Raw genomic sequence first — 27,883 nt, forward strand, 5'->3', positions numbered from 1 at the left:
TATCTTCCATTACTTTAATATATATTCCAGAGGGTCCTATCTGCTTGGAGTTTGCCCTTAAAACCTCAGGAACTGAACTGGAGAAATCAACTGAATTAAGTTAGAATTGACTTGCCCGTTGGTCTCATATTTCTGCAACTAGTCTGTTTCCTTATAGCAGAAAACAAAACTCTGTTTTGGTGAGGCTGTGTAGTGAATGACAAAGACATACCAATTTAAAGGGGTTTTTATTGTATTGCACAAGGTATTTATGCAATCCATGTAGGTACTGTATTGACAGATCCACATTTTGCAAACATTGGCTGCTGCTGCACACATCACTAGCATTGTGAATAACCAGTGCCTTCTTCAAAAAGTAAAATAACCAGTTGCAAGTTTAAGCATGTTGTGGAAATAAATGAAGAAAAAAGCAAGGACTATTAATACATATTTCTCTTCAAACACACAAATATACAGTTTTCAGAAGAGCACCAATAATGCCAAGCAAGTATTTTCATGAGATACTGTATGTGTAGGCTCTGCAATAAAAAAGCCAATATGCACACAGAAAATATATTTCAACTTTTAAAATAATTTAACCATAATATCTTGCATGTGTCACCTGTTTACAACATAACATTTCATATACAATGTCAGGCCCAAGCCTCAACTTGTGTAAATTTGCGCATACTCATTTAAAACAGCTGAGAATCTGGACCAGGTATTCAAGCCGAAAAAGCCTTCAAACTGCTCACATCTGAATTCAGAGTGGTAGTATAAGACCAAGAAAGTACTTATGGTGAATTTATAACAGAAATGGTACTATGGAAAATGAAGAAAAACACTATAAAGCCCTCAAACACAAGGTTCTAGAAAGAGGCCTACATGTAAAGTGATATTGTAATAATTTATAAAAGTGAATAATTACTATCAGTCTCCTTTCTGACATTAAGAGATTCTCACATATTCAGAAGCCTGTAGAAGTGAAGTAAGCAAATGTCACAATCAGTATCATCCTCAAATGCGGTTTCTTAAGTTTCTGATCATTAATACTGGTACTTAAAACATTTCATATTTGCTGAAACTGATTATTAAAATTTACCTTTCTGATATGAGAATTTAGTGTAATAAAAATCATGAAAAACAATAGGTAAAAAAATAGTATTTTAAGAATATTTTTAGAAAACTCATCATACAACTGCAAATACAGCTGATTTTTTAGCATCTGCTTTTGAACTGTGGTCTTTTGTTTGTTTTTAAGTGAATCACTTATAAAGAAGCAAGGGAGTACCAGTTCTAAGATTTATTCTTGTCCATTACATTGAGGACCTCATCCAAAAGTGAGGGCCCCAAGTCAAGTTGTAATGAGAGAAGAGAGCCTGCAAGATCTGAAAGGGATTCTTCAGACTTAGTCTTGGTTAGTTCACAGGAAAGCCGACTGTCATCCAGTAAATCAACTGTTTGCCAATCAGTGCATCGTTCAGAAAAGCTGGATGAGTGACTGTCGCTGCCGTTAGTAAAATGTGAGGAAGAACCATTTTGCTCCCATATGTCATCTTTGTATGTTTCTTCATCCTCCATCTCTTTACCTTTCTCCTGCAGTTTTTCTTCTATTACTGGCTCACAGCTAAGCCTCGGATTTCTGGATGACCTGATGGATTCTTGCTTTGAATTAAATGTCACTGGTGACAATAAAGGCAATGTAAGGGCTTGAGAACCCCCAATGGCAGGAAGGGAAATAGCATTTTTGAGCACTGGTGATGGAGTTTCTGTAAACATGGATTCAGAAGTGCTGTTTGCCCTTAAGAATTCATTGTGGATACCAGACTGGCTAACTCTGGTTTCACCTTCATTTCCAGGCAACAGCTCATAGTTGCCCTGCAAAAACGAGATGTCTCCAAAAACATCATGCTGTCCCTCTTTTCCAATGTGTATGGTATGACGAAAATCTCCAAGTGGAGGACTGATCATATCAGGAGATAAGATATCCCTTAGTTTGAATTTCTTCCCTTTCTTATTGTTAGCAGCTTTCAGATAGATGGGTGTCTTGGCTGGCATCTTGCTTGTAGTTTCTGAGAGAAGTAGTTAAAAAAAATGGTTAGGGAAGGAGAAGCCTCTTACAAAGCCAGTTGTTCTCAGGAGACCTTCAGTGTTAGCAATTTACATCGTCATCTTGAACCACTCTTGCACACAAAGGCTTATTCTTCTGATACAGAGAACTGTGAAGGTAGATGTCTCCCACATCAGCTCTTCACAAGGTAGAGCACAGGTTTTGGGGTCAGGTACCAACCAAATGCCCTGTTAATTCCTCAGCTTGCGAAAACCTGCATGGGATACAAAATCAGGTTATCATTAATTTATTTTTCATGGTTCATTCAATCTTGTTTTTACCAAACCCCAAAATTAGTAATGGTACTGACAGTTCCAGCCTGCAGATTAGCTTTATGATGTTGCTTCCCTTCATTAGGCAGGATAAAAGAGTTCAGATTAACAAGGGCCACCTAACCTTTCTCTGACTCCATAGCTTTTTTAGAAGTCAGACTTTTTAGACACAGTTGCTGAGCACAATTCATTTGATAAATATCATTATCTTAATCTTTCTTCTCCTTATTATGGCATTCAAAATGCTGACATTTAAGAGCACATGCAAAAACACATTTATAACATTAAAAAACATTAAGTTTTTGGTCGATCCAGGAGGACTGACAGTCATTCAGAAAACTTTTGGATATGGAGTAGACTCCCTTGACTTAGATAACTGGATAATCAGATTAGCATTCAGATACTTCCAATTAGTGCTGGGACGCTCACAAATTGTAACGTTTCCAGTAATTGTGCCCATTTAAACAGATAGTTCTAGGAACTAGAAAAAAGAGCTCTTCCAGGTCTTTACAATTTGTTAGGAACATCCAAACTCACATGCTTTAGAGGAGACTGATTCTTGTGACTATATTCTTTAGGCTACATGAATTCTTCACAGCAATTAGTTATAGATTATCTCATGATTATGCAGACCATGAGGCCACAGTGATTTAGAGTTGCTCTGTGCAACCAGTCTTAACAGTCTTTGCAAACCATGTTGTCCTACTAGAATGTGGTCTTTGAAAGGCCTGATACAGCTAACAAGGGCTAATGGGCTATTAAGTCAAAAAGCTATTGAAAACCACTTTTTAAATATTTTAATGGCATACTTCTTCGTTATAGCATCAGTTCCTAACCCTTGGACACTCTCAGAATTAATGTATTTTTTTCCTAGACATTTTTATACATTCTTCTATTAAGTCCATGCACCACAGATTGCCCACTCTCATTAGAATACTCAGCTACAAATCCGTCACCCTTTGTCCACCACCACTCCCACTGTGTAAAGGACATTACAGCTTTTACACAACAGGACTGCTCTATACCATAAGAGGAGGGAAGCTGGCTGTAACATGGGCTACTTTTGCTGCCTTTTACTTATGCCCCGACAGGGCTTTTCCTTCACCAAACTAAGCCCAGTACGAATCACCAGGTTTGAAACTTAGCACTGTATGGCTACACACTCAGGATGTCAAGAAGCATTTAAGCATTTTAACAAATCGTTTAACCACAGTAATTATTTCCTACAGTTGGGTACTTAACTCTGCATCACAAGAGAAACTGGGAGTCTAGCCAGGTCAGTGCTTTAGTTTTTTGATTCCCACCAGATATCTACTGCAATTTGATAATGTTGAAGAGCCCTCCACCACAAAACATATCAGAAGTAAACAGGTTAAAGTTGAAATACAAAATAAGTTCAATAATTTATGAGGGCATTTTATACTTTTAACATCAATTTTGAAAGTACAACTGATTGCATCAATCAATTAAAAGCACTTCAAAGCTTCCTTCTACACAACAATAGTAATTCATTAGTATCTACAATATACTAGGAGATTCACATTACTCCATGACAATACTGCAAGATACAAAGTAACTCCTAAATAAGATCTCTGCATGTGCCACCTGCAATGGGAACAGAACTGATTAGTCAAATCAACCTTGCAATTTTAAAGTCTAAAATTCACTGTATTGTTTCCCCCTGTTTATCACTCTGCCCAAGCAACCCATTTAACCAAACAAAATGTCCTCAACTCTACAGAGAAGACTATTATCAAACAAAGATGAATGGCGAGGTTGATTTACAGTTATCTAGTGGACTCAGCTCTATCTCACTTCCTAGAAATAACAGGCCAAATTGTCTCTGATTTTAATTTCTCATTCTTTAAGGTCTTTTAATTTGAATGAATGACAATATAATGATAATGTAGTCCAAAGTCATGCCTGTTGGTCACTAGTTTAAAAATTAAAGACAAATGGTAGTTCATTCAAAGCTTTCATGGCTTCCACTACTTAGGATCTGTATCAAAAACCATTATAATCAAATTCCACAAGGCGGTTTAAAAAAAAACCTGAAGGACACAATGAAACATCTGAACATCAGGAAATACTAAAAAAAAAATATAAAATAACTCCTAGTATAAATATGCCATTTTGACATACAAGAAAAGCACTATATTTTATTTAGCTCATCGCTCAGCGGGAAAAAAAATACAGAAACTCTGAAAGCAGTACAAACTTTTGGATATCCAAATCTCCTTTAGTTCTTGCACTACGAGACAGCCCCAGTAAGGGGCAGTGTAAAACCACTCTACCTGAGATGATGCTGCAGGAGAGTCCACTATCAAGAATTATAAACCTTCTCTTTATAGCAGTCCCTTTAATTGTGAAGGCCTTGCCTTCCATTTGGCCAGTGCAAGAGGCTTTACATTTGAAGAGAAGAAATTTCACAATTACATGCTTAGTGCAAGCACCATTTTCTCTGCTGAAAACAAAGGCTACTCTTACTGCAGATTTCAGTACCCACTGTATTGGAAATCTGCAAACTACATCTTTTAAACAAAAGGGCTCCCTTCTCAAAGGACAGGCCTTCCATGTACAACATAACATAGCTTCAGAGCAATTGTATTTTGTTTCTGCATACCTATCCTCTTTGCCAACTACTGCCTAAAGGAGTGCAGATTTTTAGCTACTTCAAACAAATAAATCTGAAATACTAAGTCTACAATACTATTTTTATTCATACTTAATTTACAGTTAAATAAGGAAGAACCCATATCAATATTTAACATATAGCATACATACATACACACACATATACATATCTAGTAGTTCCTTTAATTAGAAAAAAATATATAAATCAAAATTAAGCAAATGAAAAAACCTAACAAGACTAAGCCTCCAGCTCAAATCCTAGAAGACAAAAAAACTAGTCCACAAAATTTTCACAAGAGTCTTAACACAATCCCTGCACTCAAGATTTAATGGAATCTCAAGTGCACATGGGCTAAGAGAAGGGACACAACACAATGCAATCTTGATATGTCAAGATACACAATAAATTTCTCCTTGTCTTTAAATGAGATCTTTTTCTGATCTTACTGTTAGAAGAGTCTCTTGTTTTGACTAATTTCAGCTCAGTAACTAAATGATTGTATAGCTAAATTGGAAAGCTGAATGAGAAATTACCAGTAAACCAGAAGCCTGCAATCCTGGACTGCCAGCCTACAGTGGAAGACCTTAATTTAAGAGAAAAACAACATGAAAGAGTTTTCATTCCAGTTGAAAAGATATACCCTACCCTAACAAGAACCAAGCATGAGCCAAACCAGAGGAATTTCAGCCCAGTGAAAATTAAAGTTTTAGTTTGGCAGTAGTGCTTGCTCATTTTCATTCCTATCACTTCACACTCTCATATAAGTATTTTGCTTGGTAACAGAGACTAATATTTTTAGAGGTGCTTCTCAATCCGCCTTCTGTCCACTCAGCAATCATCACCTTCCACACAGCTCAAAGTTTTCCATGGATGCCTTAGCTTATTCCACAGTCCATTTTAAAAAGACAGACTATCAGCAAATATCTCAACTGCTAAACTTACAAAGCCAGAGACAAATAAGGGTCAAGGTGAGAACTTTTACTTGTGCACACATCCCAAGAGACCTAGATCCTTTAGCAAAAAAATTAGAGAAAGAAAACCACATTTCTACAGAGCAGAGCCAGAAGCAACTGTGTGTGCAGGGAAGCCTCTGGGCTTTCTACAGGGCAATCCCTTGCAAAGGCTCTGCCTTTACGCATCGTGGACTAGAAGCACATGAAGCTCAGAGAAAGGCCTTTCCAAAGCATAATTTAAAATATAATTTAATTACCTTGTGGAGCAAGTCAGTAAGAGAAAATTGAGTCTGTACATTATCTAAATATCCAAATGAAAGCACAGTAACACAGCAAAAGGCAGACATAAACTATGCAACACGCAGCTGCAACTTTTCTACATGATGAAGTAGCTGCAAGCATAGAAGAATTAGACTTTAGGGCTTCATTTTAGGTTTTAGCAATCAGTACCTTTCAGCAGTACAAACAAACTCATAAGAACATCCTGGTCAATGCTTTTACTTTCACTATGTCTGAAACACCATCAAGTGTAAAACACATTTTTATTGGTTTTATAACAGGGGCCTTAAGTCATGCAGTCATAGTTTCTGAATGCTAGTGAAAAACATCAGATGATGCACCACAGAAATTACCTCTCGTGTTTCTGGGGACTCAGGTGTCCTTATCAACCACCAGACTCTGAAGACGAGAGGCCACTCTCGTCTGTCCACTTCTAGACCATGCCACCAGCTCTCCACTTATAAAGCCACTACCTTCTAAGTAGCTTAAACCGTATCAGGTGCTAACACTTCTCCCTCCAGCCTGTTTATCTAAATTTACATCGTTTATAAGAGGCACAGCCTTTGAATTCATCTGTATTAAGTCAACTTCCCTTGATCATTTTAGAAGTCCCTGTATCGTTTGCTTCTCCTTTCATCAGAGAATTGGCAACTTCCTGATTAATGTTACAGATCCAATTACTTTATAAAAAAACAATCAGGGTAAACACACTTCAACTAATTTTCAACTGCACTCAACTGATCTCCTGGATCAAGTCTTACCAATTTCATTGTGCTGTCACCTACACTATTTAGAAAATGAAGGAAAAAAAATCCCAAATCACTCCCACAGCTACAGAAACACAAGTCAAGAGAGAACCTGACTCTAAGGGGCAGTTGATTCATTTCTACATTGCCCTGAAAAGACAGAGATGCCATGTGCTAGCTGTGAAGGTGTTTGTCCACCCTTCTCTTAAATTTCCCCATACATGCAGACTACATTCATTACTTTACTTCACAGAGGTCAGTTATCAGAGAATATACACCTAAAGTGTTCCCTGTTCCAATTAATAGAGTAAATTATTAAATTGGGTCCTGATTAATAGAATACATTATTTTATCTATTCTAGCTATGGAGAAATTTTAAAAATTAAAAAAAAAATTTGAAAGGCAAAAAATCATGTAAGGATGTATTTTGACTTCCCTCGCTATAAAACTTTTTTCCCACATAAATCAAAGACAAATAGTACACCAGCTGTGAGTTGTCCTCTTGAAGAAGCATTAATTGCCACTAAACGTAAGCACAGAAGGGACAGGCTGCATAGAGTGTCTTTCCCTCCAGGTATCTTCCATTTCTCCAGCACTTTCCTGTTTTTCCCCCCCTCCCTAAAACCTGGATTCACAAGCAAATGAAAAAGGAGTTATTGATTTTTAATTTTTGTTGATTCCTTTAACTCTTGCCACCCTGCTTCACACTCTCTCAAAGAGACTGACCTCGTGTAAATCATGTTAACCAAACCAGGGAACACTTTCAACTAATTTTAAATCATTAAAGTACTTGTATATTATATGGAAATGAACAAAGTAATTAATCTAAGAGTTTTTATTTTAGCTTGTAAGAAAAAGAAACAAAGGAGAGCAAACCTGGTTTGGGGGGGAAGAAAAAAAAATGAGGTCTAATATGAGCAACTGGCCTCAATCTCCAGTTATTATTTTGTTCTTTAGCAGTCTGAGATTACAAATGCCCTTTATCAACCAGAAACCTTCATCCTTGTTAAGGTACTTGAACACTAACCAAGTTGTTTCTCAGTCATCCTTTTTGAACAAAGTGAACAGAGGGAATTCCTCATGTGGTGATAGTGGGGGAATAATTTTAAAAGCCTTCTGGTATCTCTCTCACTCTCTCGTTTGAACCACCTCCAATTTTTAACATTGTTTTCCAAGCAGATCGGAATTAGTGACAATATAATTCTCCCTAACAGCATACATGAAGATAAAAATCACTTCTTTCTTCCCATCACCACTGCCTTGTTTATAAACAAGATCATACTTCTGCTCTTATTCTCACTCTCTTACAACAGAAATTTTCCTGTATTTACAGGGTAGAATTATATTACAAACCATTTAAGAATTCTTGTGCTGGTATAACAAAAACAAGTTCTCCAAGCAGAATAAACCATACTGGAAAAAGTAGAATTTGTTATCCTTGCCTTTTATTTGTTCAGAGTGGGCATTTCCATTTGATTTTTTTTAGGATCAATATACAAATACATCAATTTAAGCAACAAATTTTGGCAGCACAGCCAGTGGTAGTGTTCAAGTTACACTGTTTGTCCAGTAAACTCTACTCCTTTTCTTGGCGGGAGGAAAGCTAAAAAGCTTTCCAAATTATCATTCTCCAGTAAATAAACTGGATTTACATTCTATAGGATAAAACACAACGCCATAGTTCCGAAAGAGAGAAACATTTTATTTCAATGTACTCAAGCTGTGAATCCATAAATCAGTTGAGCTTTCTCCATCTCCCTCACCAATATACTTCTCCACCAATATCCATCACCTGCAAATTTGTACTACAACAATTTTGTGCTTATTTGGAAGATGCTCATAAAAATAGTATGCAACCCATACTGTATAAATAGATCTTCACTCTATCAGTAGAAATACATCCCTCTTTGATGCTGACTTACTTTTCCTATGCAACCCATACTGTATAAATAGACCTCTGCACTCTATCAGTAGAAATACATCCCTCTTTGATGCTGACTTACTTTTCACACTTACTCTGAGATTCTAAATGTTTTTAATACATGCTTTGTTAACACTGCAGAGGACTAACAGTTTTTAAATCTGTTTGTGATGCAATAAGAAAATAAATGCCTTACACAATCTGTTTTTGCAACAGTGCTTATGACCACTCACTAGAATACTTTAAATAACTCACTCTATTTTATCAAGCAATTTTTTTACCTTTAAACAGGTTTGAATCACAGCTTGCTTTTAGCTTTGAAAAATTAGCATCTTTTCTAGAACAACAAAACCCTTCTTTTCTTTTCTCGTCTTCTCCAGAGACAGGGATTTTATGAGTTCATCGTATTCTGTTGTTCAGCTTCATGGATTGAAACAGGTCTCTCTTTACTACCTTCTCCTTAGCTTTGTTGGCCGGTACATTCACACATACATTTAACACCATATAGTTCATTGGCTTCAAAAACTGGATGAGCGCAAGCCCGTGCAGATTTAGGCAGAGGTGCATGTCAGTACAAGGTGCAGCACAGCACGTTAATAACGCAGCCAGCCAATGTGAGGTTATGCTACATCAAACAGACTGCACGCTGAAGCACAGTCACACATCTCCTCCTACAAAGTCACACATCAGATGAGCAAAGAGCTGGGTACCATAAACTCATAAGCCACAAGAAGGACAGGCTTAAAAACCTGTCCATCGGTTCTCTTCAGCCATGGGGAAAAACACGAAATGGGACAAAAAAGAACCCCTACAACCTGAGCCGATGTGCCACCTAAAAGCCTGGCAAATTTGCTGCTCTGGTTGAAATCTCAACTGTCCCCTGTGATGTCAGTCAGCACTCAGATCAATTTAAGTGGATTAGGAATCCACACTCCACACCCTTTGTGATTCTGAGCAGGTTAGCACAGATGGCTTTCTTTTTTGACACAGAGGGTGTAGTTCCTTAGCCCAACTCTGCTTTCAAAGCCGGTTTAAAAAGTTCCCACCTTGGATTCCTCACTCCTCCTTGCTGGTTCCTGGCTCTGCAGGCAGTTCCTTGTACCCCTCGCAGGCAGACGGACCTACAAGTCACACTTCAAACTGGTCACAGCCGCAGTTCTCTCCACTGACTCAGTTTACAGGACAGGCTTAGCAACAGCTGCAGCTGCCCGATGGCAGAGCTTCAAGAGTTCGAGCCCAATATAACTTGCTGTCAGAAAGGCATTCTCTCCTTCCCCCATACTGTGTGCACACACTTGACCCCTTACAGGCCAGTTCAGCACACAACAAGGTGAAAACTAACTAGGAAAGGGGTCTAAAATCACAAGGCTTGGCGTGAGACTGCTACTCTCTGCTGTAAAATGTCTCTTCAATAGCTAAGCTATCTCTTGAGACATCACTCTTAGAAAGCAAGGATTTGTGGCAGAAGGGCTGGGCAATCCTTAACCATCTCTTCTGCAAGGAAAAATGTCCATGGAATTACATCTAGACTTTATGCACTCCTGATGCAAAAAAGGCTTTGTAGCTTCACTTGTTTCTGTCTTAGGGTTCCCAAGACTGCTGTCATACCGAAATTAAGTTTTTCTAACTTTATTTAATATATTCATACGAATTTTGGAAAAGACCCTTAGTTTAAAATTTCCGTAATTGCTAGCTACTGACAAAAGGCAAGCTAAAATATAAGGATACTGCAAGGTTTCAAGAAAAAAAAAACCCCAACCACCAAACCCACAAAACCCTGCCATGAACTCCTGACCTTCAATTCTCAAATATGCTTCATCTCTAAGTCAAATACTCCTTATCATCTCCTTGAAACACACAAGTGACATAGGCATATCACAATCACCAGTTCTATTATTCATTTTTCAGAGTGTTTAAATAAGTATTGGCCATCTTTAAGTGGCTGATAAACTAGTTTTAAAACAAACTTGAAAGCCAGAGAGCCCTCTATAAGCAAAGACTAACAATGAGGTAAAGATATATAGATACAGAAAAATCTCAAGTTGCACAGGACTTATTTTTTTATTACACAGAAGAAGGATGAATCTTGTGCTCTGTTGCAGCTCTGCCTCCTTCAGAGAGTTGAATGGTCATTAAGATGAGAGCAAAATTGATGGCGTTGGGGTAGATGGAAGAAAGGAAATGCTTCAACAGATTAAAAAAATCCTCACTGAATTACTTTTTTGGTCCAACTCATGCCCTCTTTAAAAAATGGGGCTGAAATCACAGAGTAAATAGGCCTTCTAAAATTTTGTTATCTATGTTCCGTTTCAAGTATACTGTTAGTACAGTTAAGGTTTATCACCCATATGAAACAAAAGGGAAAACCCAGAAATTACATCTTCACAGTGAGTTTATACTCTACTTCTAACAAAACAACTCCACTATTTGAAGGCACCATTTGAGCAGAGGTAAGAATCTGGAAGAATAAGTGACAACTGGAAGACATGTCATATTCTGGTGCTGCTCTGCTGCATGTCAGTGACACCTGCAACATGCCCCAGCGGACCGGGATGCACCACACTGGGCAGCAGGGAAGGGGTCCCCACTTCCTCCCAAGACATTTGGTTATCATACCTTGTGTTGCTTTGTGCTCAACTGATCAGACTTCTTTTTTTTTCTGGAATATATCCAGTAATATCAGGGTGAATTCACACTTTGTGCCAATAGTCGTATTTCACATACTGCTCTTAAAACTGGTCAGAGCAAATGAGTCTAATTTGAAAGAAATTAATATACTCAGCACTTGTAAAGAGGCGTACTGTCTGAATATTCAGAGTGCACAATGGCAATTCGGTGCTAAAGCAAGTTTACTGACTAGCAGCTGATATTTCTTTCAAACTCTAAATCCCACATATTTAATTAAACTGTCCAAAATACTGTTGTCTCAAATCCCACTAAAGCCACCTTCTCAACACTCAGGGTTTACATCAGCCAGCACTCAGCACTTATCTTCCCATTATTGTAACCATATTTCAAAAGATAAGTACAGACCTAAGACAGAGCTTAAGCCAAATGGTGACTGAGATGACAGCCCTCGTACAGACTGGACTTCAAGCTTGCACGTGCAGGCAACATGAGAGGATCAGTAAATGGCTCAGGGAAGCATGTTGTATCCAGTGAACCCAAGCAGACCCGGTGTACTGCAAGTCAAGTCCTGTCTTTGCAAACTTCTGGAAAAGCATTTTGCAGACATTGGTTTTTCTCTGCTCTCCATAGGGGCTCCTGCTTAGAGCTTTGCCTCGGGACTGCAAGAGAACATAAATCTCCCTGTTCAAAGGTCAATATTTCAAAGTGCTCCAAAATGGACGTTTTGTTTTCAGAAGTAGTGTCAAGGGAAGGCATATTGGCGGTAAAAAGAAAACTTCTAGTGGGCAGTCACATTAGGGTAATGTAATCATGACTCACGCTCCTCACCCATTTCCTGACTAGGGCTGTGCATGATCAAAAGAAAGCCAGCCACAGCAATGCTGCCGCTCGTTAATGTTAGCTGGCCTGAAAGGATTACATACTAGCAGAAAACAAACTCATTGCAGAGCATCCTATTTAAAGCCTGACATAAATCGACACTGACAAACACAGTGGCGTAACACCAACCAAAACAACTTGCCTTTGTTGCGAGAAACAAGTTACAACTTTTATGACGATTTCTCGCACCCGAACCAACCCTCTCACACACCTCTGAAACCCTGTAAATCCTTGGGAGGATTGCTAGTTAGTATCTAAAGAAAGGCCAGACGCAAGGACCTGTTGGAGAGGATCACACTGACCTCCGACTGCCGTAAAACTACCACCTCCCCAAAAAGGCTGTAAAAGAATATACAAATGGGACAAAGCACAAATTGGGCTTAAATGTCTCCCACCTTATAAGAAAAGCACTGCATGAGGCAACTTAGGTCTCAATGTTCCCCTGTTGAGCATCCCGAGTGAAGCGGGTGCTTAATGATGCAAATTACTGTTCATTTGTATAAAGACTTCTTCAGCAGAAAACAGATTTCAGATCCTTGTTGGGACCTTGGTCACAGCTAATTTGTTTCAAAACCCACATTAATGAAAATCCCAAAATTAATCAGATATTTCAACAGAAACTAGGCTAGACATTAGGTAACACATGCCAACACCCAGCTGCACCTCTCTGCAGCCCTCACAGGCCAGATAGAATCACAGAATCATTCGGGTTGGAAAAGACCTTTAAGATCATCAAGTCAACCAGACAGCTCCTTTCCCTCCCTCCTACCTCAAAAGCAGAGCTACGAGCCTACATTTGCAGGTCCCTTTCACTCCTTTACAAATGCCAAGTAAGTGTTAAACATGCTCCTCAGCACCAGTTACTGTGTTCCTTACAGTACTTCCAACAAGGGATATCAAAGGGGAGAGAGATACTGAAGTTGACCATTACATACATAATCCATTGTCAAAACCACTGTCGATAGATTTAAGACAGATCAGCAGTAGCATTTCACTCTCAGGATACTGAGGAGACCTATACCAGGTGTCTAACAGCCAAATTCAACCCAAATTTAACAACTGTCTTTTTAGTAATGCCTCAGCTCACCATTTAGTAATCTCACCCTTCTGCCCCTCACATTAAACAGAGGACAAGGGGGCAACAGGTGAGAGTAGCAAAATGTTGCACAAGGCAAAAGCTATGTTTAGGTCTGACTAAACCAATACCAGCTAAGTGTACTGAGCCTGTACTTTATCCAGGTTGCAGTAATTACTTCAGAGTTGAGAGAAGCTGGTTCTGAAACAGAGCACACACACATATACCAAGGCTTTATATTGCATTGTAACACTTGTTGCTGGACTGTTAAAGCTCTGTTCATCTTGTTCATACAACTCTAGCAGCACAGAAATGAGGTGTAGCAATCCCTTTGGGCATGGATGCACCTCGGTATTGACCAAGAACAAGCTGATACCACATGCTGCAAGTCCTTCATGTACCAATTCATACATCTGGTATGGAAAGCAGTGGTGTGTAGGCAGAAAAATAAAAGAACATGATTCTGGGCCCTACTTTCCCATGTAAAGGGCATATTTATTTACTTAATCCTCTAATAAGTAGGTAAGATGAAATGCTACCTTACTGCAGGCTATTTAAAGCAAATTTCTAATGGTTCTTGTAAGCTCCAGGGAGTCAAAATTCAAGCCATGGGAGGAGCACTACGTTGCTTAGTGTGGTTTACCATTCTTCAAAAATTTAAGAAAAGACGACACATTTTAGAGTCCAGGGCACACAGCTACAATGCTGACAAAAACTTCTGCTGGGGGGAAAGGGAAATGAAGCAAAATAAAACACAACAACAACAAAAGAAATACCACAAGACCAACTGAGGAAACAAAACAATGTAAAGATGGTCAGAAACCAAGCCACCTAAATAAGTGGACAGGTATTTCTGATTTTCTTACTGTAGGCAAAGGAAGAGAAACTGAGGTCAATTTCCTTGTCCTTAGTGCAAATCCAAACCATACCCAGCAAAAAAACCCCACAACATATAATAGTGTAACAATGCATTAGGATTGCATTTATTTAAGGCACAGTGTGGGCCTCTCTTCTCTTGTTCATACGGTTCTTTTAACAGAGATACCATCTGTGGAAACACAGGCAAGGAATAAACTATAACTCCCTGAATTACACAACAGCAGAGACACTATACTCAAGAAGTTTAAGAGGGCATCAATGTCTCAGTGTTGCTGCTTCAGTACTAGACCAGAAGAAAATACTGGATAATGTAGGGCCTGTTCCATAGACCCTCTGGATATAGCTCCCTTGGGAAGGAAGAGAAATACCATAACCGAAAGACTGAAACAGCCCCAGCAAGACATGCACAGTAACTTCTAAAAGGAAGATATCACCTAAGTGGCATTCCTTCTTTCCCTCTGTACATGCCTGCTAATCTGGATTCAGAGGCATGCTCCTTCTGGCTGCAGAAGTAGTGGGCAGCATACCTGGGCTTCTTCTTTGGAGCCCAAGGAAATCCTTACTGCAGGAAAGAATTCAATAGTTCACCAACAGCTACTAAGACCAATGTAAAAAGTAGTTCAGCAACACCTCTATTGCTATAGTCATAAGGCTTCCTAAGTTAAACCACATCCTTGAGTAAAATGGGAATTTGTTGTTGTTTTGTTTGTTCTCTCAGAACACAGCACTAAAAGGGGTCAATCCTACAATAATTCAAATTAAATATATATCTTCTTAAACAAAAATCCAGCCACAGATACTGCTGTTAAACTTTTGCTGTTCCTGGTAAGACCCAGGAATAACCCATTCACTTGAGAAGACAAAAATGGGAAGAGACAATTTAGCATGAGAAAAGGAAAAAGGTGCAAACAACAATGAAAACAAAACAAAACAAAAAAAAACACCTGCACCTAGTCAGTAAACTACAACTCTCCAAGTACAACACATTAGCAGCTTGCAGGAAAACAGTTAACTTTTTATAGTCACCAGGTTCCCAGATTAATGGCTCTGATTGAGTTCACACCTCCCAAAGTGAGTGTTTCAAACTGGCTGAAACAAGCCAGGCAATTTCACCCAGGGTGCCAAGAGGCTGAAAGAGCATTACATCTTAAACCAAAACCTCAACTTTAAAAACAAAAAATTGTGAATACCTGAAAAGTCCAGAGACTCTTAATCTGACTTGCATTTAGACTATTATGCAGTGACTTATTATCCAACAGACAAACTAAATGCTGTTTTAGAACTTGATTAAGGCTAATAAATAATAAAACTTCCTTAATACATCTTGCTAATTATCTTTCTTATGCAGAAGACACAGAAAATTTTTTCACTTGTTTTATCAGACACCAAAATATTTTTCTTGAGCTTTCCACTGAAATTCTGTAATTTCCTACATACCTGCAAATTGCCATTTGGTCCTGGGTCAAACACTTTGCTGACAGCTTTAAAAACAAGTACAATAACTCTTTGAGTCACTAGTTTACATCTTTTCTCTTTCAAGAGTAATTGAATCAGTATAATTATTGGAGGCTATACTGCAAACCAGATCAGAATAAAAACTCTTGCTTTACCAAATACATTACAAGATACAAAACTGGTACATCTGCAATGGAAGGACAACTTGCAATATATACAGCTCTTCTTTTAGCCCAGTACATCCACTGAAAATCACAAATATTTTTTTTTCCCTGTCACGGAATCTCAGATCACCTATGAATTCCTACACAGCAGCTTAACACGCCTGACTTCACAGGAGAGTCTCTCCATTTGCAGGCCCTAAAAGGTAGTGCCACTCCCAAGTCAGACTAATGAAACAAAGAAAAATTGTAGCTTTTTTTCTGTGGGCATTTGGAGTTGTGTGAGCTTTTTGCTCAGCAGGACTTGCAGCCTGCATTACCAGAGAGTGCTCTTTAAACTCTTTGCCTTCAATTGATGCATTTCCGTTCAAGGACTATCCTAAAATGATCTGCACTGGAAGACTAGAATCATGGGGAAAAATCAACAGGTAGATAATGAAATTGAGGGATAGAGTGGCCTTGATCAACTGTGTCCTGATTTCAGCTGGACTAGAGTTAATTTTTATCCTGGTAGCTGGTAGAGTGTTATGCTGTGTTTTAGATTTAGGGTGAGAGTAATGTTGATAACACACTGATGGCTTGGATGTTGCTAAGCAGTGTTTACACAGCGTCATTGGCTTTTCAGCTTCTCCCCCCACCCCACCGCAGCAGTGAGCAGGCTGGGGAGAAGCTGAGAGGTGACATGGCCAGGACAGCTGACCCCCACTGTCCAAAGGGATGTCCCATAGCACATGGTATCATGGCCAGTATACAAACTATGGGAAAAGGTGGTCATAGGCCACTGCTCAGGAATCGGCTGGGCATTGGTCAGCAGGTGGTGAGCAATTGCACTGTGCACCCCTTGTTTTGTATATTCTACTTCTTTTATGATTATCCCTTCCTTTTCTGTCCTATTAAGCTGTCTTTATCCCAGCCTATGAATTTTACCTTATTTTTCCCCCAATTCTCTTCAAATCCCTCTGGGTGGGGAAGGAGTGTGCAAGCAGCTGTGTGCTGTTCAGTTACCTTCCAGGTTAAACCACCTCAAGCTGGCATCTGAACACCAGCAAGCCACCTGAGTTTTAACAGCAGCCCAAGTCATGCACTCAAGATTAAAATGGAAGACTAAATCACAAAGGCCACAGTTTCATGAAGGAAGAAATAAGAAGTCAGAAGAGTTAACCAGGCTGAACCTCATCCTCTTGAGCTGTAGTCATAAGAGGCTAGTGCAATTCCCTGCTGCATGAGAGAGCACTGAGAGGTCCAGTAATTTTGTATTTGGCCATCACCATGTCCAGATCCTGTAGCCACAATTCCAAGAGGATATAATGAAACAAAAGAAAGTTCCAGCAAAGCCACAAGACTGACACTATCACTTACATTTCATAGAAGCATAGAAAGGTTGTAAAGACCTTTAAGATCGTGAAGTCCAACTATTTAGCTTCAGTTTGCTAGACTGCAGCTAGTCAAATCAAGTACAAAGGAAAACATACATTTTTGGAACAGTAAGAACAATTTTTCAGGTTTATGGTAGATTCCCTGTTATTTGAATATTTGTTAATTTTTTTGTTTGATTTTTTAAAGAAATTACTATTGTCTAATTCAAGCAATTCAGGCAGAGCCAGAAGTCATACTGACACAAAACTGGGTAACAATTCAGGAAAGGCCTACAGCTTGTCATAAGACAAGTTCCCAGTGGTCTGGTCTGACTTTTATCATTCAATATATGAACAGTATATTCCCCTAATTTCATGGCATTTCTCTTAAGAATTAAGTATTTGGAAAAGTATTTTTATCTCAGTAAAGCCACAATAAATTTTTAGAGCTTTTTTGCCCAAAGATTGTGTTTCTTTGGCCATCAAGATGATTGTGAGGGTTGAAAGGGCAAATCCCCTGGAAGTTATCAAGATAGACCTCTCATCAAAACTGTTGTGTTTGGAAAGTTCTCATCTTTCAGTAAAAAATAGAAAGAAAAGAAGAAGGAGGTCTCTGTGTTGGGCACTACTTCAAATCCCGCATGGAGTACCAAATAAATTCTGTCCCATCAGATCGACGTGAACAGTCTGAGATCCGCAAGCTTTAAAAGCTGTTCTTTCTTTGACACTGTGCAACCAGAAGGGCACCCATTTCACAGCAACTTAGCCTCTTCAAAACAAACAATAAAAATTAACATTTTAAAGTACAACTGTCCAAAAGGGGTATCTAAGATCCACCACCAAGTGGAATCCATGTCCAACTACAGATACTCAGTTTTGAAGAAAAGTGGAATCCATGTCCAACTACAGATACTCAGTTTTGAAGAAAAGCACAGTTAAAAAAAAAAAATTGTACATGGCTTCATTCACTTTTACTCAAAAAAACTGACACAGTTCTTGAATTTGAAAATACAATTGTGACTTCTTTTCAAGTCACATCTCCTATGTATTATTACTACAGCAAAACTTGACTTTGGGACCATATTTGTACTTTCACGATACTTATCCCAAAACTACAAACTTGGAAATTCGGAAAGCCCAATAACTACCGCCAGCTACCTCAGCAGATGGATTGAAAGAACACACTGGATCAGAGCACCTGAAAAATCATCTGGTACCATTTCAGCCATGGATCTTAAATGTACATGCACACACACAGACAGCTGCTCCTACTTCTGCAAATAGCACTTTTATTACAGAAAGAATGCACACAATTTCTCAGATGATGCCTTTTTAACACATCCACCTACATTTCAGCTGTCTTTAAAGCTTCCATTTTAAGGCTTATTTTCAGAGTTGTTTATCAATATCTGACACTGCCATTCAACATTTTCTATCCTCTTCTGCAGCCATCTGTATGTGTTTGTTTATTGGGAGGACTAGGAGGAGGTGGGAGAATTTTAACCAGTTTTTAAACTGTTTCTCTAATGAGATAAAACAAAACTATCTAATTCTACTCCCCAGCTGTACCATAATGTCCTTTACTCCTATGGATACACAAACCATCAAAATCCACAACATTGCTAACAGGCTCTGGCACTTCTCTAGTTTTAAATGTGTCTTTTCCTGTCATTCTCCATTACCAGGACAGACAATGTCAAGGTGTTAAAGTGTATAATTTTTTACAAGATTCAGTAGCTTTAGTGTCTGACACCTAGAATTTCTGAAATCCACTCTATTGAAAATATCAGCCCTCATGCTTATATCGCTCCATCCCCACAAACAACTCAGTTGGCAGGAATAGCCATCAACCCAAATCCTGATCAGTGATGGAACACCTGCATAAAAACCAGGGATGTGGAAGCAGGAGATGGAGGACAGTGGATGTGGGGAAAGGATTAAGGTTTATTCACAGATGCAAGGAACAAAGACATTTCCACAGGCTTGATGCAGGAAAATTGGTTGGAATTTAGCAACAGGAGTAATTTGCATGTTTATACTGTTCATTTGGCCATTGAAGCCTGCTTCTTTCCTTGCAGATTTTTCAGTTACATGCAGATTATGTATTTGTATTTTCAGAGATTATTTGGATATACTTAAAGACGTACACTTGAATGGATACACTGTTCATACCAAAGGCAATGTCAAAAACTTCCCATTTCTCTGCTGTTGCTTCATTAGATAACAATTCTGTCATTTCCTCCTATACAGCTGTCAGAACATCTCCCAGTAATCAAAATGTTATACCATGCCACAAAATACCTTCTTTCTAATTTTTATTTCTCTGCCAAGGTAGAGGCATGGATGTACTCTCAAGGCAAAATAACTACTGCAACTAACAGTGAAATTAATTCTCAGACAAAAATGTGATAACTGTCCACAGCATAAATTGTATGATTATTCAGCACTTCCATTTGGAGAGGCAGGTTTCATTTCTGTCCTCACAAATTCCTTTAGGAGTTCCTACAGATTAATAGCTTTCTTGGACTCTTGCTATTCTAACTTTTTTTTCTTTGGGACCAGAAGTATGCATTTTTAAGAGAGCTGTACAGTCCACTGCTATCAAATGGATTACTTTGTTATCCTTGCTGTTGACCTCAGGGGATCTTATCTGAAAGACTCCAGAGGCCGAGATGGGTATTTGTACTGCCTGAAGGTACATGAAAAGAAAACCAGAAGAAATACAGCTTCTCTTTCCACCAAAATCACAGCAAGCAAGTGAGGAGGGACATGCAAAACAGAGCAGCAGCCATACAAATTACTGGTCCACTCAGTTCACTATCTTTGTTCCTAACAACAGATTTTCTATTCAGTCTTGAGGACTTCTGCGTGCCACTGATTATTTTGCATGTTAATAATAAGAAACAAGTCAAGCAGAAATGCTAACAGTAATGAGCAAACCTTTTCATTTAAGTCTTTCATCAAACTGACTAGATGCTACCCCTGCCTTCTAGGCAGGATGACCACACTGAGCAGTGTGAATTACTACAAATTTGTATTACTGCAGCATCACACCCCTAACCACAAACCAGGTATCCAGTATATTAAGAATTACACACACATAAAATGACAGCAACAAAATCTCACAGAAGACAGTTCTCCAGCTGTTGTTTCTTTTGGGGCTGTGTAGGATTGTAGCTGCTGTGAACATCACCTTCCTCCTATTTCACCTTTCCACTCCAACTGTTTGGACTGAAGCAAAGTACAATCCTGTATGCCATATATACAGCCTATGCATGGACATGCTACTCCATTCTTCACTTCTGTATTCCCATCTGGTTTTCAAACAATCAAACAGGAGAGACCCCCAGATGCATTACATCTTGCCCTCTTATGAACCATGGTTATTATTCCAAGGTCATCTGCTACAGGAGGTAGGAGCAAGCAAAGAACAGCCTACACTTACACTTGATCCAGAGCAGTAATCTATGGTATCCAGAGCAGCAACACTGAGCTGCACCTGACATGCAGGACAATTAATGGCACTACTCCTTCCTTGTCCCTCTTTCACTCACAATGTATTTCTCCTACTGTTCAAACCCTCCTTAAATTGGGTTAACCCCAATGAGCAATGAATGTATCCTTCAAAGGGAAACACCAAAGCCACAAACCATCCTCCAGACGAACAGAGACCAAGCATGGAAAAGCCAAAGAAAAATGCCTTTGCAAGGACCACAATGCTGGGGAGAAATGGCATGGCTGGCCTTTACATGGCATTACGAAAGGCAGAACCTGCACCTTCTTTTCACTACACCCTCACTGTGGCATGTGCAACTTACAGTTTCAAGGATACTTTTGTTTTTATTCTTTCTGGTTACAGAAACATGTACTTTCAAAAAACCAAGGAGTCACATTAATGCTTCAAATGACATGGATGGACCTCATAAAATTTCAACTGATTAGGCTATCATTTGAAATCTGAACATGAGAATACTGATCTAACCATCATCTGGAAACAAATTTTAACGAAACTGAAACATTATTTTAGTTCCCAAAAGACAGTTTATCAAATAATCCACAAATAAATACAAAAAAATAATATTGATGGCCATTCACCTGTAGAATTTCATTAAAAGCAGCGGCAAGAGTGCCTTAAAAAGATCCTGTCACAATGAAGATAAGATATTTATGGTGTGCATCTTCAACACAACAAAGGGGAAAGAAAAAACAAACCAAAACATTCACCTTGGACATCCACCAAAAGTCCACCACACCTTAGACTAGTCTATCTGTGCTTCAGTTTCAGATCTAATTTACCCAATTTCACAAATAAACAGAATTTAACTAAATCAAAATATGCACTGAACCATATTAACTGAGTTGAAAAAGTAAAGTTAGAGGTTTCTAAAAGATATGTAGGCCTTTGTGATAAAGATGTATGTAAATATACACAATTCAGGCTTTACTTACGTAGGACTGGAGGTACACATAACAAAGAATAAAGAATAGAACTTATTTCTGATCAAAATATCCTGATGGATAAAATTTAAAAGGTTAGATTTAGGAAGTATTAGAACAAAGAACATTTAAAAAATTGTTCTGGCATCACAAATGATTTTTAAGGTTTGAAATTACTGAAGTATTGATTTTTTTGGGTAGAATTTAAAAGCTTTCTGAATGAGAAGAGTTCATAAGTGCTGTCATATATTTCTTAAGAATATAAAGGAAATATGAGAAAAATAAACAAAAAAGTGGAAGAAAATAAATATGGAGCAATAGTCCCCAGCAATACCAGCATTATATTCCTGTACATCACTTGGTACTAGTGCATCACTCAAGTACTAGAAAAAACACCCCCACAAAAAAACCTGTCTACTACACAGGAACTGACCTACTCACACAGTTTGAGAATATCACCTTCTTATAAAGAGCTTAAGGAGCTTTACTGGAAGAGGAGAAACAGAGAAAGTATTTATCAAAGCAATAAGATCCATAGCTTCTTCTTCATTAAGATCTATTATTCATACTCTTTCAGGGATTAGGATTTCTCCTGCTGAAGATGGTGACTGAGAGCTCTGCTGGCTAGGGAGCTGGTTTCACAACCTCTCTGCAGAAAGGCTTCAGAGATGCTGACTATGGTAGCAGCAAAGCAGCTTTGATCCTCCTAGCAGAGTATCACTGAGAATTATGAACCCCATAATTAGAAATATCATATGTAGAGCACTAAGGTTACAAACCCAAAGAACACAAAGTTAGAAATCCCAAGATTATATTATTTGTGGAATCATTATTTGATTCCTTCATCATCTGCACCACCCAAAACAACTATGACAGAGCAGGGGCTTCAGCTTTAGCCCAGAATTTCAAACAGATCTTATTTTTTTGCTATGTCTCACCTAATTCATCCCACATACTACACAAGGCAAGAGGGCTATGAAAAGTAATATGACCTTAATGCACTTATACATCACCATTGTGCTATATTGACCATAAGTGACTTAATGCACTTGTGTATCACCATTTTCTACAGGCTTTTGCCAACTTGTGGATACTTGCTTTTACCAGGAAAACAGGCTTTAGAGTTTTGGGTTTGCTTGACTTGAATGTTATACTGTATAGATTTCTTAGCAGGGAGGGAAAAAAAGGACTTTCAGACTAACAGTTTGCTTTTATTTACTATTTTTATGCTAGTGCCTAATATTCATAAAGCAAAAAACCCCACATTTGGAATGAAGACTCAACACCTGTTTCCTTTGTTTTAGGCACAACACAAATCCTCAGATACATATAAAGTTTCTACAGCAAAACAGAGAAAAATGGACTTGAAACACCTGGTATTTCAAAGGGATAAGAAAAAAAATACACCAAGCCCTACATTTTAGATCTTCCAAGCAAAGATATGAAGTAGTATTTATTTTTAGAAAGTTCTTACAGATGACTGAAAAAAAATTAATTGCTATGTAAATGTACCTAAACAAGCTCGCAGACCTGATTAAGCAAGTCAAACCTAGTCTCAGCTTGTCATCAGCTCTTGTATCTCTGCAGAAGGTCAGCTGCTGTTTATATGTAATCATAGAAACGTTCACTCAGCTCGTTCAGAATGAGACCCAGTACAAAAACTCACAGTATCAGTCCATTTAATTTCTTATCTAACATGCTCCCCGTTGACCTTTATGATAGAAATCAAAGCAGTATATCAGATTTGGTGAGCTTTTCTCTATTATTCCGTGCAAGTAAAAACAGCATGAACACAACATTTACATAGTTAAGTTGTATGTTGTTGCTTTACCACACACAGTGGGGGTTGAAAACCTTAATGTGGCTCCCTGGCATTCATGAGATACTAGGTCATCAAGTTTTAACAGTATTGCAACACTCGCTAATTTCAAAGATAAGAATAACTGTAATTCAAATTACTTGTGCTAAAAATACTTTTCAGTAAAGTGGTCTTGCAATAAAAGCTACTAAGATCATGCCGATACAATCTAATATGAGCATTTAAAAACGACTCTCACATATTCAGAGTTTCAGGCACTAAAAGTGCTACTTGGCTGTAGGCTCGGCCTGTAAATGGCCTGCAAATGGCTTACCCTTCCTCTTTAAAAGACAAAAACACAAAAAGGAGTAAAATACATTCAGCAGTTCTCTAGCCTCTCAAAAGAATAATCTTACAGTTGCTTACAACGATTATTGACTAACTGTGCTCTTGTAGACTTGACTAGTGGTAAAACCATAAGACAAATATTTGTTTCTATACTTGACTATTTATTCCACAAATATCAATGAAACTGAGTAAAGGTATAAATACATCTTGTCACCCTAGCCAACTTTGTCCTCTTGTAATCATCCCATTTTATCTTGGCAGTGTGCTTCCTGAGGCTTTACTGGGTCTTGATTTAACCCTTGAACTATGAGGAAGTTAGTCTTGTCAGCCAGTTCCAGCTGCTCCCATCAGACTCACCTTCCCAGCAGTCACCATGCTGGATCAACATCACTGCTCAATAACAACAGGAATGTCAATTATGAGTGCAAATACAGAACACTGTAAAATATTGAAAGTAGTGTTCATCTGCATGAATGTGTCAACCAGAAATCTTTCTTATTTTAACATGGCACTAGAAGTGTGTCTCTTCTTCAGCATGAGCTTTACTTGAGCCCATGAGTAGTTGCACCTTATTCTGCCATCCTGCTCCACACTTCACAAAGGATGTTCTGAACTCGGCAGAAGAGCCAGGACTTTGTTCTCACTGCTCCACCCAGACACATCCCTTAGCACCCCCGAGCTGCTTTCACTGCCTACAAACCCGTCTGCTTCTCAGTGAGAGGAAACCATTTAAAAACAGTCCTCTACCCAACAGCCGAACACAATTCTTCCCACATCCTCATTTTAGCTCAGACTTCAGGTTATTAGGGAAATTCACCTTGCTATCACACAAACAAACAACACCTTCAGCCAACTGCCTTCCCTATAAGCACTGCACTCATGGAGATACCATGGCTTTTAGGTACAGACCACCCAATAAGTTCAGTTTTACCACTGGGGGAAGGAGAGTCCTCCATGAGATGGTTCAGATCGAGAAAATATATTTACCCTGACATGATCATAAGAGGGGAAAAAAAAATAGGTCGTTTTGTTTGTTTCCAAAAAGTAAAATTTGCATGGAGGAGGGTGAAAGCCTGTGGTGTTTTACATCAATATGAAAGGCCAAACAGGCAACAGGTGACCTGATCCACAGCAATTCTGTTAACCAGGGTGAGGAAGAAGATGAAGAACTGGCCAGACAGCATTGCTAAGCCCCTGGGACACACATGGTCTCACTGGCAAGAAGTAAAGAAGAACCTGACAGCAAATTCTGCATGGCAGAAAGAAATTTTTTAATATGCAAGTTCCCTTTTCTTCCCCTAACTATTTGTCAAAACTTGGGCAGAGGACCAGAATTTCTTCTAGAAGAAGCTGTCTAGGTCAGAAGACTATAAACCAAAGCAGCCTCCCTAATTATGAAAAGCTGAGAGCAAAGCATGTTCTGCCATGAACTGTGGCTTTTGTTGGTTACTGTAAAGCTGATACAAGTGGTTTGGAACAGTTTTAGATGCCTCTTTCAAGTCAATGTGACATGTAGCCACAGCAGTCAAACAGGGATGGTGCAGACCCACGCTGCTGCTGCCTCAGGGAAAGAGTGGCTCTGGGCTGCCTCTTAGGTGATATTCATCTCTTTCTTTTCTAAAACTCACCCAGGCCACCTCCTGGTGATTCAGGCTGGCTTTACCAATCACAGAAGAGGGGCAGAGGTGGTTTCTGCAGCCTGGCTTTTACTTCTGTGGATGTACAAGGTGCTCCCCAGACAACAGTAACTGTGATTACCTTTAATCTAAGGAGAAGATAGGCCCTATTGTTTCCTTCCCAGATACCGCTGGCTTATGCTGAGGCCAGGAAAAATCACTCCCTTCCATACTAAACCACCGACCAAAGAACCTGCTCAGTTCCTCTCCTTCGCATGCTGTAATGCAAAACAAATGTTCAAAGCAAGGAGTGCCTCCAACATAGGAGATTTCTCTTGCTTCTCTGAATGTTTCTGCTGAAGACTATTTGTAACACATCACGGAGTGCAAGTAAATCTCACTGCTAATGCTAAAACAGACTGAAGCCTTTCAGTACAAGACACTTTAAAAATAAATCCTTGCAACAGAAATCACCTGCTGATACATGCTTTTATGTTTAGCCAGCTGCCAACATGCCACATCTGTCACTTCTTGTTTCCAGAAATGTGCTTTCCTTTTCTGTAGGGAACGAGAAAATGCTGCTTCTAGAATTGCGCTGAGTATCATGATGCCTTTTTTGGTATCTCTGTCATTCCTCTAAACATCTGAGCCACGGCACATGGATTATAAGATTTCTGGCAGTGTGTATCTAGAGAATTGTTCAGCTTTAGATTTTCATACCTTAAACCTTCTGATTTTTTTCATCTACATTCTCCTGAACAATGTTACATCCTTACAACCTATATATAACTGAAATTAATGGTCTATGCATGAGTTCTTGCCTTCACACCCCCCCCCCCCCGATATTTTGCAAAGGAAAGTAAGAGATCAAGATCGTATTTGTTACATTAAACATTTCATAATAAGCCTTCTTCCTATTTTTAAAACATAGCAACAATCTACAGTGACGCAAGTCCTAAACTAATTGCTTCCTCTATTTTGGTCTCTTTTAAATTTCAACTGAAAATAAATCAAGTCCTTTCTATTATTCTACAGCCCGCATTTCTTCATCAGCAGCCCAACCTGAACTCTTAGCTTGACAACCAGCATCACACCGGGTACTGACTTGCCCTCGGTCCAGCCCCAGCCGGGCAGGGAGCAGCGCACTCAAGCGCACGGTTATTCTCAGCCCCGCGCAGGAAGGCGCGGCGCAAGGGAACACACCGCACAAAAAGGAGCGCAGCCTGTTTCGGGGGGGCGTAGGCTGGGTATGCCTTCTGCCTCCAAGGCAAGGACATAAAATCAGGTATGCCAAAACACACTGGGATGGAAATTGAAGCCGATACAGGGGCGAATTTCAGCTCGGAATTTCAGTGATGGAGAAGCACTCCGAGTCTTTCTAAGCGACAGCTCGGGCATGAACCTCCCATTAATCGGTACTCTCTCTGGCTACCCCGAAACGCGTAGCCTCCCTCCCAGCCCCCCGAGCGTGCGCGCTGCGGCCCCGCCGCCGCTCCGCAGGTCAGGAGCGGCAGCCCGGCGGTGGCGGCCCTCCCGCTCCGCGCCTCGCTCCCCGACTTACGGCGCTGCCGCTGCTCCCGCGCCGCTCCTCCCTCCCGAGCTGTCTCCCTCCCGTCGGTGCGGAGCCGGGAGGGCAGCGGGGCCGCCCCTCCGCGACTCGGGCCGAGCGCGGCACCTGCGAGCGTCTGTCAGTGCGCGGGCGGCGCCCCGTGTGCCGGGGGCGCGGCGCGGGGCCGCGGGCGGCGAGCGGCTGCCGCGGGGAGGAGGCGCCGCGGGCGGGGAGGGCGGGCTGCAGGGAAATCCTGGCACCGCGGAGCGCCGGCGGGGAGGCGAACAGGGAGGCCGGGAACAACCACAATAACAATAAAGGGTTTTCCCCCACACCTTTTCTTTTGAGCTGTTTTGCGGGGGTGGGGGTGTTGAGGACAGTCCGGGCGGCCCTCCCTACACCCTGGCAGTGTCCCGGTGAGCCCTCGAATGGACAACCCCCCCTTCCCCGTGTCACCCGAGCACGGTCAGCTCCGAGGTGTGCTTTAAAGCTAATGATTTTTCACCCAAACCCTCTTGCCCCTCACCTCTTCGGCGCCCCGACCCGTCAGGGGTGAGGCTCAGCCCGCTCTCCGCCCGCCGCGCTCATTCATCCTGCCTGTCCTCCATTATTTACGCGTTGTGAAAGAGGGCTCGGGCTTTCAGGACTCGGCGGTCTGCGATTTGCAGGTAACCGGCAAATACTGCGAGAGCCGGCGAGGCGCAGGGGCGTCTCCTCCCGCCCAGCGGCGGGGCCGGAGCGGGACAGCGGCGCGGAGGTGCTGCGCGGGGCGCGGAGCATTCAGCGTCGGCCAAGAGCCCTTTAATGA

At 40.1% G+C, this 27,883-nt stretch overlaps 1 protein-coding gene across 3 annotated transcripts; it reads right to left on the reverse strand.

Annotated features, from left to right (window-relative positions):
- Positions 1-210: 210 nt before the first annotated feature.
- On the reverse strand, positions 211-27,883 carry CDC42EP3 (CDC42 effector protein 3). Of its 3 annotated transcripts, none has more exons than XM_041404243.1 (2): positions 27,602-27,883; positions 211-2,303 (listed from the first exon to the last, which is right to left on the reverse strand). In XM_041404243.1, the coding sequence occupies exon 2, from the start codon at positions 2,035-2,037 to the stop codon at positions 1,276-1,278; it is 762 nt and encodes a 253-aa protein (XP_041260177.1). In that variant the 5' UTR covers positions 2,038-2,303; positions 27,602-27,883; the 3' UTR covers positions 211-1,275. The 3 variants fall into 3 exon arrangements, with proteins under 3 accessions (XP_041260177.1, XP_041260176.1, XP_041260178.1); XM_041404242.1 differs by lacking the exon at positions 27,602-27,883 and adding an exon at positions 27,088-27,272; XM_041404244.1 differs by lacking the exon at positions 27,602-27,883 and adding an exon at positions 9,942-10,072.

This window comes from Onychostruthus taczanowskii, unplaced genomic scaffold (assembly GCF_017590055.1).
Source record: "Onychostruthus taczanowskii isolate IOZ18803 unplaced genomic scaffold, ASM1759005v1 scaffold21, whole genome shotgun sequence".
In the NCBI taxonomy this organism is placed as follows: domain Eukaryota; kingdom Metazoa; phylum Chordata; class Aves; order Passeriformes; family Passeridae; genus Onychostruthus; species Onychostruthus taczanowskii.

Bases quoted from the DNA above. Each gene is read 5' to 3' on its own strand.
- CDC42EP3 (XM_041404243.1), bottom strand. From the start codon at position 2,037: ATGCCAGCCAAGACACCCATCTATCTGAAAGCTGCTAACAATAAGAAA.